Source organism: Neoarius graeffei, chromosome 15, assembly GCF_027579695.1.
Source record: "Neoarius graeffei isolate fNeoGra1 chromosome 15, fNeoGra1.pri, whole genome shotgun sequence".
NCBI classification, from domain to species: Eukaryota; Metazoa; Chordata; class Actinopteri; order Siluriformes; family Ariidae; genus Neoarius; species Neoarius graeffei.
The window spans coordinates 73,593,519-73,611,693 of NC_083583.1; the positions used below are offsets into that span (position 1 = coordinate 73,593,519).

Genomic DNA, 18,175 nt, shown 5'->3' on the forward strand with positions numbered 1-18,175 from the left:
GACACTCGAGTTCTTCACTCCAGCCTCAACACACCATGTCTTCCTGGAGCTTGTTTTGTGCATGGGGTGCTGTCATGCTGGAACAGCAGACATGCCAACCATTACGGTTTGCCTGTAATCATTACGGTTTCGGTGGTCCAGTTACGCTATTACGACTTAAGTCGATTATTACGGTTTTTGCTCATAATTGATATTTTCAAATTTGCCGCCAGAATTCCCACACTTGCGATTTCCCAGTCTCCCGGCAGAGGGCGCTATTACTAGAATGTCAGCCAATGCTTTAGAAACTTGGTCTCTGATTGGTTAACCTCAGCAGTTTTATCAAATTTCGACCAATAAGAGCCCCGCGCACATTTTGTACTTTAGAAGAAGCAAAAAATGGCTGACATTTCAGCCGATCCGTCTGACCCGCCGCCGAAAAAAGCAAGAAAAACAATCGGCAAAACTAAGACCGTGTACCAAAAATGTAAAGAGGAATACAGTACCTTGTATCCAGTTTTTGGTGCTTTCCAAAATCAAGGTATATGTACACGTAAACTTTTTCAATATCTGTTGTCTCTAGTCAGATTAGTTGTATGTGTTTATACCAAATACTTGTTTTTCAAATACTTGTTTTTATATTTTAGTTTGGTTGAATGACTGCAATACAAGATGCTCTAGTCATGACCATTCATACTTACAATATGTATATCTTTAGATTTTCATTTATGATTCATTTATATATGTACTCAGAGATTCAAGCATTTTTCCATTTTCAATTTACTCATATATATGAATGTGGAAAGTTTTACAGTAGGTTTGCATGCTTTTTAGCTAATCAAGGTCTGAAGAATGTTATGATGGGGATCCTGTCTATCAAATTCACGTAGAACTGGAATAGATGTCCTGTGTTTGAACCAATGTTTTGTTAATTGCTGATATTTTTATATTGTAATTTGTCATTTTTGAGAGAACACTTCTTGTTGCTTGAAGTTATAGAATAAAGTTTTCTCAGTTATTTTTTGATAATCATTTGATTTCTTTTCAGAATATATATTCTAAAAAAACAGTATTTTTTTATGTTCATTTGCAAATATTTTTGAAGTTTGACAGAATAACTGAAGTTGTATGATTTAATATTATAAGTATTCAAATGGTACTGATTGCCCTTTATTTTCACTGTAAAAGCCACCAGATGTCACCATTTCTGAATGCATTTTATAAAATTTTCCGAGCCCAAAGGGGGTCGCACCCCCCTTTGGAACCCCCCCATGCACGCTCTGCATGCATTATGTCTGCCATTGGCAGACATGGACAAATATCTCAAAACAACCATTACAGTTTGCTATCATACAGGGTTGGCATGTCTGGAACAGGTTTGGACCTCTTGCGTAGTTCCAGTGAAGGGAACTTTTAGTGTTACAGCAAACAAAGACATTCTACACAAGTGTGTGTGTGTGTGTGTTACAAACTTGGCAAGTTTGGGGAAGAACCACATATGGGTCTGATGGTCAGGGGTGCACATACTTTTAGCCATATAGTGTATGTGTAAAATGATTTGAGGTCTTTTAGAAACAGCAAGCAAATGAAATAAAGCTTTGTTGAAAAACGTTGTAGTGTTAATACATTAGTTAAAAGATGTAATACTTGTTGTGGAGGTGTATGTAAAGTGTTTGTGTGTTTTACAGGAGGGATTTGTCCGTGTGGATCATGACTACGTACTGAAATCAGCAGAGCTAGCCAAAGCCGGTGGTTGCACACACTTCCACCTGGAGTCATCTAAAGGAGCCGACAAAACCAGCAATTTCCTTTATCTGAAAACCAAAGTATGAATTACACACTTACACACATAGAGAGAGTCAGTAGCGGAATGCTACAGATTCCTTGTAAACTTCCATAGTCATTCAATTTATTCTATCTTGTTTTAAACAAAAAGTCTTTATTGTTGCTGTTTTGCTTTAACGGAGGAGTGGTTCATGGCATGACGACGTTTACTGAGGATTTTTCCTTATTGATCAGCGACGCCCTCTGAAATGGAAGAGCGCGTTATTCAAGTGGCGCGTTTGTACCGATGGCGGAGTACGGTACAGTGGTAAATTTAAGAAAATAAAATCAGAATCAGAAGCACTTTATTGCCAGGTATGTTACACACACGAGGAATTTGACTCCGGTTCGACTTAGCTTTCATAGTACAGACAGAAAGAAAGTATAGGAAAAAAAACCACACAGAGAGAGTCTCACTGCAGTGAACTCCAGGGGGAGAATCGCGTTTCTACAGCGACGGCCTTGAAGGCAGTGCTGGCTGGGAGAGCCAAGATAAGATTGGAATTTGTTTAGACTTAAGATGGGTAGACGTGTCCTTTTTCGCTTAACCCGCTTGTCCATTCTGGCCACCAAAATGATCCATTTCTCTTTGCAAAGCCATCAACTTCTCCATGATGTTATCAATGTTGCGACTCAAGTTCTGAACAGCCACAGTCTGAGTGCCGACAGCTCTGCCCAATTGGAACAAAAGTAGTCAAAGTTTGCTTAGTGTAGTGTTATTCAGACACTTTCTCTGGTTTCTTTGATTTAAACCCTGGGAGAAACGGCTGATGGTAACTCGGCTACACGGGAGTCAACGACTGGCCTGTTGAATTGGTTCTTCCTTTGTTTGATCAGTGGATATCGGACGAATTCAAGACTGTCTGGATACGGTTTGAAAAGAATTCTTTTTGATTTACCTGAGGCTGAATGACTTGTTTGTTCGCTGATTATCCTAACTTAGTTTATTTTCCTCGTGCCCACTCTTCTACGGTGGCAAACAACTCCACAATATCACGTCTCTCTCCATTCCATTCCTCTCCATTCCAGCTTTTTCAATTCCCTTTGCCCTTACCCACAGACAGTTTGATTTTATTTATTTATTTTTTTAATGTTTATTCATTTCCAGTAATTTTGTGCTTTGATATTTTGTGCATTTACTTTATGGTTTCATTCACCTGATTTGCTTAATTCAGTGTTTAAGTTAATGCGACGACGTTGCCGGAGCTTCGGTGCGGTTGCGTTTGGTTTCAGGTAAAGAGTTAACAAAAGACATTGGTGCTTATGAGGGCTGAGAGCTCTTAATATTTTCTTTTTTTGTATCTTTATATTTTAGAATTACATGCTGTCTAGTCAGCTTTTGATGTCAGCTTGCTTGTGTGTGTGTGTTTAACCTGCAATCCGCTTAAAGTGCATATTCTGGACCAATTTAGTGTTTTGTTTTTTTATATGAAGGTACACTACCGTTCAAAAGTTTGGGGTCACCCAGACAATTTTGTGTTTTACTCAATCTGCTCAAAGGAAGGTCAGTTTTATAGCTTCTCTAAAGAGCTCAACTGTTTTCAGCTGTGCTAACATGATTGTACAAGGGTTTTCTAATCATCCATTAGCCTTCTGAGGCAATGAGCAAACACATTGTACCATTAGAACACTGGAGTGAGAGTTGCTGGAAATGGGCCTCTATACACCTATGGAGATATTGCACCAAAAACCAGACATTTGCAGCTAGAATAGTCATTTACCACATTAGCAATGTATAGAGTGGATTTCTGATTAGTTTAAAGTGATCTTCATTGAAAAGAACAGTGCTTTTCTTTCAAAAATAAGGACATTTCAAAGTGACCCCAAACTTTTGAACGGTAGTGTATGTCCCTTTACACACTCATCCAGAAGGGTAATTTTGCACAAGGCCATCTGTCTACAGCAGAAAAAAAAATAAAGTAACAAAATGTGTCTGGAAAAATCCCAAGGGAGTCTGGAGCCAGATTCGTGACGTCACCTGCGGAAGCGCCAGCAGGCTGCGAGAGCTTTGCACGGTTTCAGTGCACAGCCTGTGTAGACCAAGCGCTCCCACTTCTCTCTCATTGTCCGGTCTTTTGGGAAACGATGAGTACTAATCCCATCATGATTGGTGTTGCTCCACCCTCCTACGATACATCTGTTAACCATCTTAATAATTACGTGATAACGTTGAAGAAATTTGCAGAAAACCACCAGGCCGTTTTCTCATAAACAAACCAGCGCTGACGTCGGATTCAGAGGGAGGCGTCCCGCAGATGACGTCACGAAAATCAACGCTTGCCGGGATATTCAAATGCCAAGTTTTTTCAGAGGTGGACCAATTCGCCTCAAATGGCTTGATTTTCAACTGAATTTTTCTGGGATTGCGCAAGGTAAAAAAAAAATTGCAGAGAATGCGGAATGTTACAGATATTTGACCAAAGTTTAATATAAAATAGGAGAATTACATTGATCTTGCTCTTGAATTTACCTGTGATATGCACTTTAACATCTTAGGCCTATGTAGGCCGACTGGGTCTAATTGTAGCCAAGTTGATTTTAGAAGTTTGTTTTTAGTTGAAGTGATGTGTGTTTATAAAGCTCGATAACTGTGGTTTGTGTGTTAACTGCAGCACTAATCCAGGATTTTGTAGGTGGTAAACTTGTTTATTATCTGTGTGCTGGTGTTGTATTGCAGGGCCAAGTTGAAGCGGATGTAGAGGAGCTGGGCTTTGAGCGATACTCCATCTACAGACCTGCGTATGTTACTCAATCTGCTTGTAACGTTTACACTCCTCACTACACAACTGGTATGAAACGGAGGCGTGAAAATCACCCACAGTTCAGTAAATGTGTTTGGCTGCAGTATACAGAATGGTTTGGCTTTTATATTGAAGCAGTATTTCAGAATGTCCGTACTGACGTCAACTGAATTGTTCTCCGTGTCTCTTATATAGAGATTGTAGTCCCACAATCTAATACCATTCTCCATTATTGGAATAAAAAAATAATTCAGGTCACATTATACCGTTAAATATTGCAACCTTTTCAGTTGTCTATAAACCGAACCAACATGGGGCTTGTTGTCAACAGGGAGTCAGGGTCGTAATATAAATTAAAGACACAAAACACCAAATTTGCCTTTTTATTTATTTCTATTTTTTTTAATACCATATACAATACCTGGTAGATGTAGAAAAGATTTCTGCCCGATAATGTGCATCGGGGTGAGTAATGCCAACTTGACAAACACAACTAAACTTGTTTGAAACTAAAAATATGTTAAAGATCATTCCTTTCTCCCAATCTATACAAAACCAGGTAGGATTTCGAAATGAAAAGGCACTCACCCCTACAGTTTGAGGGTCCGTGTGTGTGGGAGGGGGTGCGTCTATTAGAGGCATCTAATAATTTGTGTTTCTGCAAAAGAACCGTGTACCAGCAGTGCAGAGAGAATGAGTAGCTGATGAACGTAGCTTCAGCTGGATCCACTTTAAGCCTAAGTCACAACCGGACGTATGATTTTTTTTTTTTGGCCGTGCGATTTTTGGCGTTTCCCAAATCACTGCGTTTTTTTTTTTTTTTTTTTGGTTCGTGGAGAAAGACGCACGTTGGCCGTAAGTTTGTCTTGCAACCTGAAAAAAACCGTAAGCGCCCGTAGAGTTTGTTTGACATGACAAAGAACCTCTGCGGCCGGTCTACGGCTCGAAAATCAGCACGTCACACGCGCTCCCTCCGTGCGTTTCTTGCATTTTTTGCACGTAGACCGGCCGTAGGAGCACGTACGGCCGGTTGTGACCTTGGCTTTACTTACAAAAGGGCTACTCTGAATGTCCCGGATATCTAAAGGACTGTAGGATTCTCGTTTTCCCTCTGGCCTCCGAGTTTGATACTCGCTGGTCTGAGGCACAAGAATTATTCCCCATTTTTTTGAGGTTCTGAAGCAATTTTGGCTGAAGACCTTTTGAGATGGTGGGAATGAGCAATGAAGATATCGAGAGAGTACACCAGCAAACAGTGGCATGCTTTTGACTGTGGATCTGAGGAATTCGGGCAGAATTATACAGGACTCTGACAATGTTTTGATGTCTTCAGTATTGTTCTACAATGCAGAAAATACAGAAAACTTGCATTATATTGCCAAAAGTATTCGCTCACCTGCCTTGACTCACATATGAGCTTAAGTGGCATCCCATTCCGAATCCATAGGGTTCAATATGACGTCGGTCCACCCTCTGCAGCTAGAACAGCTTCAACTCTTCTGGGAAGGCTGTCCACAAGGTTTAGGAGTGTGTTTATGGGAATTTTTGACCATTCTTCCAGAAGCGCATTTGTGAGGTCACACACTGATGTTGGATGAGAAGGCCTGGCTCTCAGTCTCCGCTCTAATTCATCCCAAAGGTGTTCTATCGGGTTGAGGTCAGGACTCTGTGCAGGCCAGTCAATTTCATCCACACCAGACTCTGTCATCCATGTCTTTATGGACCTTGCTTTGTGCACTGGTGCACAGTCATGTTGGAAGAGGAAGGGGCCAGCTCCAAACTGTAAAAACAGTCTGCATGCCTACACTACCGTTCAAAAGTTTGGGGTCCCTTTCAAATGTCCTTATTTTTGAAAGAAAAGCACTGTTCTTTTCAATGAAGATCACTTTAAACTAATCAGAAATCCACTCTATACATTGCTAATGTGGTAAATGACTATTCTAGCTGCAAATGTCTGGTTTTTGGTGCAATGGAGATCTTGCATGTGATGTCACAGCCGATCCAGATTGTAACAGACGCCATCTTGTCGGTCAAACACCATATTTCCGCCTTCTACTTCTAGTTCTACCTTTTCTTCTGGAAAACCCTACTATATACAATTCTACTACAACGGCTGCGGCTACAAGCTCTCCCTACCTGTGCACGTTTATGTTTTTTGTGTGTATTTTTGCGTGTTGTTCGTCTGTATCGGACTTCAATATCCACTACAACCGTATGGACTTACTGGACATTGATTTTCCAGCAGAAAATGACTGTTTGTAGCGATTTCCATCGCATGCACAACATTCCGGACGAGATAGCGAGACCAGCGGGGTCTCCGTGGATTGTTATCGGGTCTGGCAGGCGAAGGAGGCGGCGTCGGGAGCGGAAGCAAAAGCGAGGCTGCAGGCAGAGCCGGCCTGTTGACTAAGCTCAGAAAACAGCCACTCAAATCTCCACTGCTAAGCCTCTACCTCTCCAACGCCAGATCCATGTAAACAAGACGGACAATTTGGAATTACAGCTGGAATTACCTTATTCTATTCTATAATCGGCTGGTCAGTGCTATACTACTGATATATCTAGTATCAGTACTAGTAATACTTAAGTGACTTACCCGTCCAATGAGGATTTTCTTGTTTACAAAATGCCGCGGCTGACAAATCCTGAATTTCTGTAAAGATAAATGTCCAGAGATTTATAAGCGCGCAGTGCTTCACCACTGAACAGTGAGGGAAAGTTGATGAGGTAATTATACACGTCTGGGTATTCCACCTCTGGCAGTTCCATATCCCCTGACACGGTCGTGAAAACTACATCCGGTAAGCCATAAGGGTCACTAATCTGTAGATCGTTTATTTTAGACATGTATCTAGTTATCTGTTCATTAGAAAAATGAGCCGTGTAGTCCGTCGGTTGAAATTGATCCATTCTGTACACGAGTGCAGCAGTATTCAGCGGTGTTTTTTACCGACAAGATGGCGGCTGTGTACTTTCCGGTCACGTGACTGCAAGATCTCTATATCTCCATAGGTGTATAGAGGCCCATTTCCAGCAACTCTCACTCCAGTGTTCTAATGGTACAATGTGTTTGCTCATTGCCTCAGAAGGCTAATGGATGATTAGAAAACCCTTGTACAATCATGTTAGCACAGCTGAAAACAGTTTAGCTCTTTAGAGAAGCTATAAAACTGACCTTCCTTTGAGCAGATTGAGTTTCTGGAGCATCACATTTGTGGGGTCGATTAAATGCTCCAAATGGCCAGAAAAATGTCTTGACTATATTTTCTATTCATTTTACAACTTATGGTGGTAAATAAAAGTGTGACTTTTCATGGAAAACACAAAATTGTCTGGGTGACCCCAAACTTTTGAACGGTAGTGTAGGTGCTTAATTTTATACACCTGTGGCCATGGAAGTGATTGGAACACCTGATTCCGATAATTTGGACGGGTGAGCAAATACTTTTGGCAATATAGTGTATGGATGAGTAGGGGTATACAAACTTTTGACTGGTACTGTAGATGTGTATGTATTGTTCCAGATTTTATTACCGAAGTCAGGTGTTTGTATCGATTTCTTTGATTTCAGAGTGCTCTTGGTGAACAGAGAGGAGAGCAGACCATTCGAATGGGTGGCACGCAAATTTCTTGGAGCTTTCTCTTCCGCGTTCCCCACAGCGATGTCCATCCCCATCACCGCCGTGGCTCGAGCCATGGTGATCAACACGCTCATCGAGGGAGAGAGAAAGACCGAGATCCTTGAAAACGTAGCCATTTATAACCTCGGCAAGGTCGAGGAAAAACGTTAAGCTGAGGATTGTTCAAATCTCATGTGTCAAGGGCAATCGTTGCTTTAACTTCTAACTTCATAAAGGGATGTTTGGTGATTTTGTTGATGTTCTTTTCAGGGACTTTAAATTGTCTTGTGTAAAAACCTAAGGGATCTTTCTGTTCATCTGTGAGCCTTTAACAGCTGGGAGTTTTCCTTAAGGGCTTGTGTTCAAGAGAACGGGTCAGAGAATTTCAAATGCAATCTTTTTTTTTTTTTTGAACTTGTAAAGTCATCGAGTTCATTCCAAAGGTTGTGTGGTTGAGGATGGTGCACGCAGAACCCCTATAATACAGTTTCCATAAGAAGCTGTTGGTCATTAGCATATGAAATGGTTAAATCATGACCGAGGACCCAGGGACGATAAACACCTAAACTCTCCAGGGCCCTGTATTACGAAGCGGGTTTTCTGGCTTACCAGGGTAACTTCGAGAGTAACTTGATCACGTGCAGCGTAACTTCCCGATTAACCCATACTACAAAAGTTGGCTATGTTCAAACCGAGGTATGCTGCCATGGCAACTTACGCTGCATCTCAAACCTGCTCGTCTCAGGTTATGTTCTTGGTTAACCTGAGGTTTCCGATTAACCACACCCTTTTTAAACACCACCTCTCCACCGACATTTCCTCTAGAGACAATGCCAGCGTACCTGGATGACCCGTGCGATATCGGAGCGCAGATTAGAGATGGGATTTATGGCTCTTTGATGGGATCCGTTCTTTGAAAAGAGCCGTTCAAAAGACTGGCTCATTTGACTCTTTTTAAATATTTATTCAGTTTTAAGAAGACAGCGTCTAAAGAAGCCAGATCCCTCTGCTTAGACAGTGACAATATTTCTGGACATACCTTTTATATAAAGCAACCTAGACTTACATTATTGTAACCCCTAAACGCTCATAAATAACCATTAAAAAAACAATGAGGGCTTCAATGAATGTCCATGCAGAACGGCTTTTCTGTAAAAAAAAAAAAAAAAGAACCCACTCAAGAACATAGTTATCAAGAACGCAAGAATATTTTATAGAAAAACACTTGTTTTACAAAAATATTTAAGTCTGAGATATAAAATAGATACAACTACAATAAATATAACACAAGAACATTTTAATAGAAAAAAACTTATATTAAAAATATTGAAATTGTAACAAAAATAGATACAACTAAACAGTCAGATAAATAGATAAAGTTATAACAAGAACACAAGATTATTTTAATAGGAAAAAAACAATTAATGCAAAAAATATATTATTAGAAAAATAGATACAACTAGACAAACAGATAAATAAATAAAATACACAAAAATAGAACAAACAAAATGACGATAGAATAAATTAAATGAACGTCCGTGCAAAGTAGTTTTCCCACAATATTATCATTAATATCACACAACAACATTATAAACTATATACAAAACAATTTGAACTATTAGGCAAACAGATAAAACTTGAATAAATAAAAGGCAAATGCTGTTTAGCCTACTTCTTGTCCTTGGGCAAAAGCTTTTTCATCTGAAACACAGTACAGAAAAAGAACGACACACACTTACCATTATGAATGATGTTTTTATATTTCATTTTCACCTGTTGCCAGGTGCGTTTGGCACTGCTGTTGCCTCAGAAATGTTCACAGGACATACACCAACTTAGTCAAAGGGACTGAACAGTCAGTCATCCTAATTCATGTGACTCTGTGCACAGATCAGCTTAAGTAGGCTACTCCATGAATTTACCATACCAAATTTTATTCAGGATTTTTCGGACATTAAACAAGCTATATATGACTGGGGCCACGTCGAAGGACCATTTTCTGTGACTTGTGATTGATCATGAAGCTTTCTCTCATCCTATAGTTACTTCTGTTCTGGAACATGTAGAAGGGAGAATGTACTTGCGCATTTACCCGATCGGCAATTCGTTGCCAACATGCTTGCCGCTCCTTATTGGCAGCCGCTGTGTTAGATTTTGCTCTTAATGTTGTTTTGAACTCCTCGTAGCTTTGCATTATGACAGCGCATTCTTCCTCCGTGAAGTACGGCGACCGTGCCATTGTGAATAGTGGTGATTTGTGCTGATAACCTCCCCTTTAACGTGAACGCGCATTAACCCTGATTAGGTTAAACCAGGTTCAACAAATCAACTTCGTAACTGGCGTCATAGTACCGTTTAACCCCAAACAAGATAACCAGTTTTTGTCAACCCCGGTTTAGCGGGGGAACCCTGGGTTACTTCTGGGTAGGTTAACCTCCGTTCGTAGTACAGGGCCCTGATGTGTTCATACAGATAGCGTTAGTTATGTTTGTAAACTGACTCTCTGCTTGCAGGTACTCAATATGATGTACACCTTCAGTGCATTATGGGTAACACACACCCACGGGAACAGAACATGAACCCTTAAGCATAAATAATCGCTTTTCAGAGTCTTGCTAGAATGAATTCTGTGTTCTAGCATTTGGGACAGGGTGTGTAATGGTACTACTGTTTGTTGTTTTAATAAATCAGGGACTCAGTATGTGTGTCTATAATTACTGATATAATTACACAGAATTTTGGTGTTTCTTTGTGCATTAAATATTAACAGGTCATGCAACATCAATAAAACTGACAAAAATGACGATCGGAGTTGTGATTGGTGCTCATCCCTCTCATCTCATTATCTCTAGCCGCTTGATCCTTCTACAGGGTCGCAGGCAAGCTGGAGCCTATCCCAGCTGACTACGGGTGAAAGGCGGGGTACACCCTGGACAAGTCGCCAGGTCATCACAGGGCTGACACATAGACACAGACAACCATTCACACTCACATTCACACCTACGGTCAATTTAGAGTCACCAGTTAACTTAACCTGCATGTCTTTGGACTGTGGGGGAAACCGGAGCACCCGGAGGAAACCCACACGGACACGGGGAGAACATGCAAACTCCACACAGAAAGGCCCTCGCCGGCCCCGGGGCTCGAACCCAGGACCTTCTTGCTGTGAGGCGACAGCGCTAACCACTACACCACCGTGCCGCCCCATATGTATATATACACACACACACACAACCACGATTCCAAAAAAGTTGGGACAAAGTACAAATTGTAAATAAAAACAGAATGCAATAATTTACAAATCTCAAAAACTGATATTGTATTCATAATAGAACATAGACAACATATCAAATGTCGAAAGTGAGACATTTTGAAATTTCATGCCAAATATTGGCTCATTTGAAATTTCATGACAGCAACACATCTCAAAAAAGTTGGGACAGGGGCAATAAGAGGCTGGAAAAGTTAAAGGTACAAAAAAGGAACAGCTGGAGGACCAAATTGCAACTCATTAGGTCAATTGGCAATAGGTCATTAACATGACTGGGTATAAAAAGAGCATCTTGGAGTGGCAGCGGCTCTCAGAAGTAAAGATGGGAAGAGGATCACCAATCCCCCTAATTCTGCGCCGACAAATAGTGGAGCAATATCAGAAAGGAGTTCGACAGTGTAAAATTGCAAAGAGTTTGAACATATCATCATCTACAGTGCATAATATCATCAAAAGATTCAGAGAATCTGGAAGAATCTCTGCGCGTAAGGGTCAAGGCCGGAAAACCATACCGGGTGCCCGTGATCTTCGGGCCCTTAGACGGCACTGCATCACATACAGGCATGCTTCTGTATTGGAAATCACAAAATGGGCTCAGGAATATTTCCAGAGAACATTATCTGTGAACACAATTCACCGTGCCATCCGCCGTTGCCAGCTAAAACTCTATAGTTCAAAGAAGAAGCCGTATCTAAACATGATCCAGAAGCGCAGACGTCTTCTCTGGGCCAAGGCTCATTTAAAATGGACTGTGGCAAAGTGGAAAACTGTTCTGTGGTCAGACGAATCAAAATTTGAAGTTCTTTATGGAAATCAGGGACGCCGTGTCATTCGGACTAAAGAGGAGAAGGACGACCCGAGTTGTTATCAGCGCTCAGTTCAGAAGCCTGCATCTCTGATGGTATGGGGTTGCATTAGTGCGTGTGGCATGGGCAGCTTACACATCTGGAAAGACCCCATCAATGCTGAAAGGTATATCCAGGTTCTAGAGCAACATATGCTCCCATCCAGACGACGTCTCTTTCAGGGAAGACCTTGCATTTTCCAACATGACAATGCCAAACCACATACTGCATCAATTACAGCATCATGGCTGCGTAGAAGAAGGGTCCGGGTACTGAACTGGCCAGCCTGCAGTCCAGATCTTTCACCCATAGAAAACATTTGGCGCATCATAAAACGGAAGATACGACAAAAAAGACCTAAGACAGTTGAGCAACTAGAATCCTACATTAGACAAGAATGGGTTAACATTCCTATCCCTAAACTTGAGCAACTTGTCTCCTCAGTCCCCAGACGTTTACAGACTGTTGTAAAGAGAAAAGGGGATGTCTCACAGTGGGAAACATGGCCTTGTCCCAACTTTTTTGAGATGTGTTGTTGTCATGAAATTTAAAATCACCTAATTTTTCTCTTTAAATGATACATTTTCTCAGTTTAAACATTTGATATGTCATCTATGTTCTATTCTGAATTAAATGTGGAATTTTGAAACTTCCACATCATTGCATTCCGTTTTTATTTACAATTTGTACTTTGTCCCAACTTTTTTGGAATCGGGGTTGTAGTTTTTCTGCGTCGTGTAATAATTACACCAAAGTCTTACTGCTGCACGTGAAGGAACAGAAAGGCCATCCAGAGTTAGTGTGGAATCAGAAAACCTACTTCTAGCTGGTAGAGAGTGCAGATTAATCACACCTCAGGGTGTACAACCCCATCAGGGTGCAACAAACGACTTGGTAACCAATGATCATGCTGAATAAAATTCATATGCAAATTAGTTTGACACCATCTAGTGAATTCTTGTGACTATTTCTGAGTGCACGTTAGCGACTTCCCCTGAAAAGAGCTGGCAACTTTTTTGAGGGAAAGAGAGAGATGGATTGATTGATTGATGAGGGAATGACTGTTTATCACAGCTATAATGGAAGTGAGAACAGGAACTAATCTGTGTCTTGGACAAGTCACAACATTAAATCTAACTATAAACCAGCAGTTGTGTTTTTATTCCTTACATGGTGACACTTGCACTTGTACGTCGCTCTGGATAAGGGGTGAGTTTCCTGAAAGCTTCTTAAGGCCAAGAGAGTCTTAAATTACCTCCTGAGATCCATCGTCAAGCTAACGTGGTTTTCCCGAACAACATCGTAGCCCAAGTAGTCCTTTAGTTTGCTCAGAGTTGACAAGGGGCCTGGACCACTCGTTCAAAACAAAGAGCGTCTCGCTCACAGCCGAATACACAAACTGCGCATGCGCTGCCGCGGGACTCTCACAGTCAACGGGGGAAACTGGTGTTGAATCTGCTCATCTCATCTCATTATCTCTAGCCGCTTTATCCTTCTACAGGGTCGCAGGCAAGCTGGATCCTATCCCAGCTGACTACGGGCGAAAGGCGGGGTACACCCTGGACAAGTCGCCAGGTCATCACAGGGCTGACACATAGACACAGACAACCATTCACACTCACATTCACACCTACGGTCAATTTAGAGTCACCAGTTAACCTAACCTGCATGTCTTTGGACTGTGGGGGAAACCGGAGCACCCGGAGGAAACCCACGCGGACACGGGGAGAACATGCAAACTCCACATAGAAAGGCCCTCGCCGGCCACGGGGCTCGAACCCGGACCGTCTTGCTGTGAGGCGACAGCGCTAACTACTACACCACCGTGCCGCCCCTGTTGAACCTGCTGATGGTGTTAAATAATTTTTCTTGTACATTGCAAGTAACTTCAAGCTAATTATTAAATACATTTTAATCTGTTATGGAATTACGTATGGATATCGTAATGTCACATTGAAATCGCTACATTTGAATCAAATTTAACTCCATCAGGCTATCTAATTTAGTGTCATAAATGAGAGACCTTTCTGCACCTCTAACATTGTGTGTGTGTGTGTGAGAGAGAGGTTTTGATCATAAAGAGGTCAATTCAACCTCTCTCTCTCTCTCTCTCTGTAAGGGAGAACATGGCCCACTCTGCACTATGGATAACAGCTGAAACTAGACGGCATTTCCGCAGAGAAAATGCAGTGTGCTTGCTGAGCTGTAGCAGAACAGCTATCATGCTAGCATGCTAAAAGCTAGCATGCCAACATGCTTACAACTAGCATGTTAACAATTAGCATACTAACATGCTAACAGCATACGAACATGCGAAAAGCTAGCATGTTAACATGTTAATGCTAACATGCTAATAGATAACATGCTAACAGCTAACATGCTAACGATTAACATGCTATTTGTTAAAATTCTAACACTTTAAGGCTAATATGCTGACAGCTATCATGCTAACAGGCTAACATGCTAATGGCTAGTGTGTTAACTTTTAGCATGCTAACACGCTGAGGGTGACATGCTAACAGCTAACATGCTAGCCATTAGCATGTTAGCCTGTTAGCATTCTAACATGCTAATGATTAACATGCTATTTGTTAAAATTCTAACACTGTAAGGCTAATATGCTGACAGCTACCATGCTAAAAGCTAACATGTTAACATGTTAATGCTAACATGCTAATAGATAACATGCTAACAGCTAACATTCTAACATGCTAATAATTAACATGCTATTTGTTAAAATTCTAACACTTTAAGGCTAATATGCTGACAGCTATCATGCTAACAGGCTAACATGCTAATGGCTAGTGTGTTAACTTTTATCATGCTAACACACTGAGGGTGACATGCTAACAGCTAACATGCTAACAGTTAGCATGCTAACATGCTCAGGCGAACTCACTAACAGGAAACATGTGAACTTTGCATGCTACCATGCTAATCCTAACATGTTAACAGCTCTCATGATAACATGCTAATCGTGAACATGCTAACAACTCGCGAGCTAACAGCAGGCATGATATCGTAATGGGTAACATGCTAACAGCTAGCATGGTAACACGTGAATGCTTATATGCTAATTGCTACCGTGTGTGCGTGTAAGTATTCCTAATAAAGTGGCCATTGAGCTGAAGTTGATTTGCTGTCAAAGTCTCAAATGAGCAGATCCTTGCCAAATGCATCATCACCTATGGGGGAAGGGAGGAACGACTCAGTCAAGCTTCCATTGATTAGCGGCAAAATGGAGAACAAATGGACGGATGAAAGGCAAGACAAAACCGAGTGCGGGTCAGAACCGATATCATGTGTGTGATGGTGATTTGGCCTGAGGTGCCGTATGAAGTTTGGTGGATGTGTGGTGAAGTGTTACTGAGCAAAACTCCATTCATTTGAATGGGGCCAAAAATCAATGGAAGCCTATGGAGATAAAAAGAAATGCGTGAAAACCAAGGAAAAGACGAGTGCAGGTCTCAGATGAGGGGATGGATCTGTGCGGGGACTTGGCCTGAGGCATCAAGTGAAGTTTCTTGAAGTTTGGTCACTTGGTTAAAAAAATTGATGGAGAGTGAATGTTTTTCTCCTGAAACACCATTCATTTTCAATGGGGCCAAAAATCAATGTAAGCCTATGGAGGAAAAAAGGATGAGCAAAAAGAAAGGAAAAAAATATGAGTGCGGGTCAGAACCGATTGCATGTATGTGTCGGGGGAGTTGGCCTGAAGTATCACATGAGGTTTGGTGCATCTGCGATGGAGCGTGTCCGAGTAGGACAATTCGATTCATGAGCCCTATTCATTCTCTATGGGAAAAAAACAAAAGAAAAATGACAAGAACAAGAGAACGGGCATGTTGATCCAAAAGCTGTATACAAGCACACTACACCACTTCGGGCCAGACGTCTCAGAGTTGGAACGGTGTCTCTATCTCGAACGCCCTAGGAGGAATAGTGGATCCAAAAAACGTGTCAGAATAAGGCAGAAACAATAGTGTGCTTGCCTTCGGCTACTGTGTGCTTGAGCAAGCGCACTAATAATCCTGACTGCATGATTGGGGGTAACAGTGAAATGAGCGGGCACGGGGAACACATTTATCTCATTATTTAGCTTATTGAGCAAATAATAAGCTAAATAATGAGATCAATTATTTCGTGTGAACGTTTGTTGATTTCATTAAAAACACACTTGGAATAAAAGAAATTGCCAAAAATGTAAAATAGTTTCATTAATTAATGACCACATTATATACAGTGGTGCTTGAAAGTTTGTGAACCCTTAAGAATTTTCTATATTTCTGCATAAATATGACCTAAAACAACATCAGATTTTCACACAAGTCCTAAAAGTAGATAAAGAGAACCCAGTTAAACAAATGTGACAAAAATATTATACTTGGCCATTTATTTATTGAGGAAAAATGATCCAATATTACATATCCGGGTGGCACAGTGGTGTAGTGGTTAGTGCTGTCGCCTCAGAACAAGAAAGTCCTGGGTTCGAGCCCCGGGGCCGGCGAGGGCCTTTCTGTGCGGAGTTTGCATGTTCTCCCCGTGTCCGCGTGGGTTTCCTCCGGGTGCTCCGGTTTCCCCCACAGTCCAAAGACATGCAGGTTAGGTTAACTGGTGACTCTAAATTGAGCGTAGGTGTGAATGTGAGTGTGAATGGTTGTCTGTGTCTATGTGTCAGCCCTGTGATGACCTGGCGACTTGTCCAGGGTGTACCCCGCCTTTCGCCTGTAGGCAGCTGGGATAGGCTCCAGCTTACCTGCGACCCTGCCTGCACCTGTTTTACAAATGTGAAATTGTCCAAAGTTTGTGGAAATCTCTCCATGATTTCATATCTTCCAGCTCCAGAAACACTGACTCCTGGTCCTTTCAAAATATTCAAATGGGAGTAATCCTTAAAGATAAGAAAACTGAGTTTTTGGTGAATAATCTCATTATTTTTTACAAAATATTACATACACAAGTGTCGATATGCCAAATCTCCCCCTTCATGGCCTGCTCTTAAGAATGAATTGTCCTTGTTACAAAAATGTCTGAAATATATCAACAATCCCCATGCAAATATACTGGACACATTCATAGCAGAACTTAACCTTTCATAAACCCCTTGGTTTTTTTTCCCATCTTACATATTTTGTATATATATGTATTTGATAAGTTGTCTTTTCAGATTATATTTTCAGAGGAGGTGTGATTTTATGTTGTAATATAAAATAATTCTGTTTATGTTTGAATTTAATTAAAAAAAAAAAAAAAGATCGCCGGATGCCAGTGACGCCACTTCCGGCTCAACTTCTTCTCACCCGGAAGAAGTTAGAAGAAGCCGGAATGGCGGAATACACAGGTAACACGTGAAAGATGTAAATATTGTTGATAATCTGTTGGTTGCCGGGTTTTTTTTGTCCTGTGTGTTTGAAAAGGCTTTAAATACACAAATAACTTAAATTTTTCGGTTGAAATATCTTGTCCATGTGGTTTCCAGGTTGAACAAAGTAACTGAATGGTCAGTAATAGGGTGCATCAGTTGCCCCCTAAAAATGAAAAGTTCCTCCGATCATGATGCATTTTTGTTTTTATGTTCCTTTTGGTAAGAAAACACACTGGGTGAAATATTTTGACAAAATTCTAAAGTTTAATGGCGGCACCAGGAGCTCAAAGTTATGGAAAAAGCTGCTATTTTACGACTTTTATGACAAAATTTCGATCACTTTTCATGAAACATTATGGCACCTTATAGAGTATACCAAATATCTTAGATACACATTTTTAGTACATATTCTAAATATATTATCAAGCACAGTTTGAGTTTTAGCTGTTCATTGAATCATTGTTCAACTACTTTTAAACAATACAAATGGATTATGAATCACATTAATGCTTCTCAATCCCTTGCAAAGG

At 40.9% G+C, this 18,175-nt stretch overlaps 2 protein-coding genes across 5 annotated transcripts in view; both read left to right on the plus strand.

Moving 5' to 3' along the window:
• The window catches only part of htatip2 (HIV-1 Tat interactive protein 2), a 34,076-nt gene extending 23,109 nt beyond the window's left edge, over positions 1-10,967 (plus strand). For 2 of the 3 annotated variants that reach the window (XM_060941849.1, XM_060941851.1), the window contains exons 4-6: positions 1,668-1,805; positions 4,481-4,542; positions 8,116-10,967. In XM_060941849.1, the coding sequence (XP_060797832.1) occupies positions 1,668-1,805; positions 4,481-4,542; positions 8,116-8,335 (420 nt within the window). In that variant the 3' untranslated portion in view covers positions 8,336-10,967. The remainder of the gene's footprint in view (positions 1-1,667; positions 1,806-4,480; positions 4,543-8,115) is intronic. The other variant, XM_060941850.1, reaches the window with a different exon arrangement.
• Positions 10,968-17,587: 6,620 nt separating this feature from the next.
• Positions 17,588-18,175, plus strand: part of prmt3 (protein arginine methyltransferase 3) — a 190,591-nt gene continuing 190,003 nt past the window's right edge. The window contains exon 1 of one of the 2 annotated variants that reach the window (XM_060941852.1): positions 17,588-17,621. In XM_060941852.1, the coding sequence (XP_060797835.1) occupies positions 17,606-17,621 (16 nt within the window). In that variant the 5' untranslated portion in view covers positions 17,588-17,605. The remainder of the gene's footprint in view (positions 17,622-18,175) is intronic. The other variant, XM_060941853.1, reaches the window with a different exon arrangement.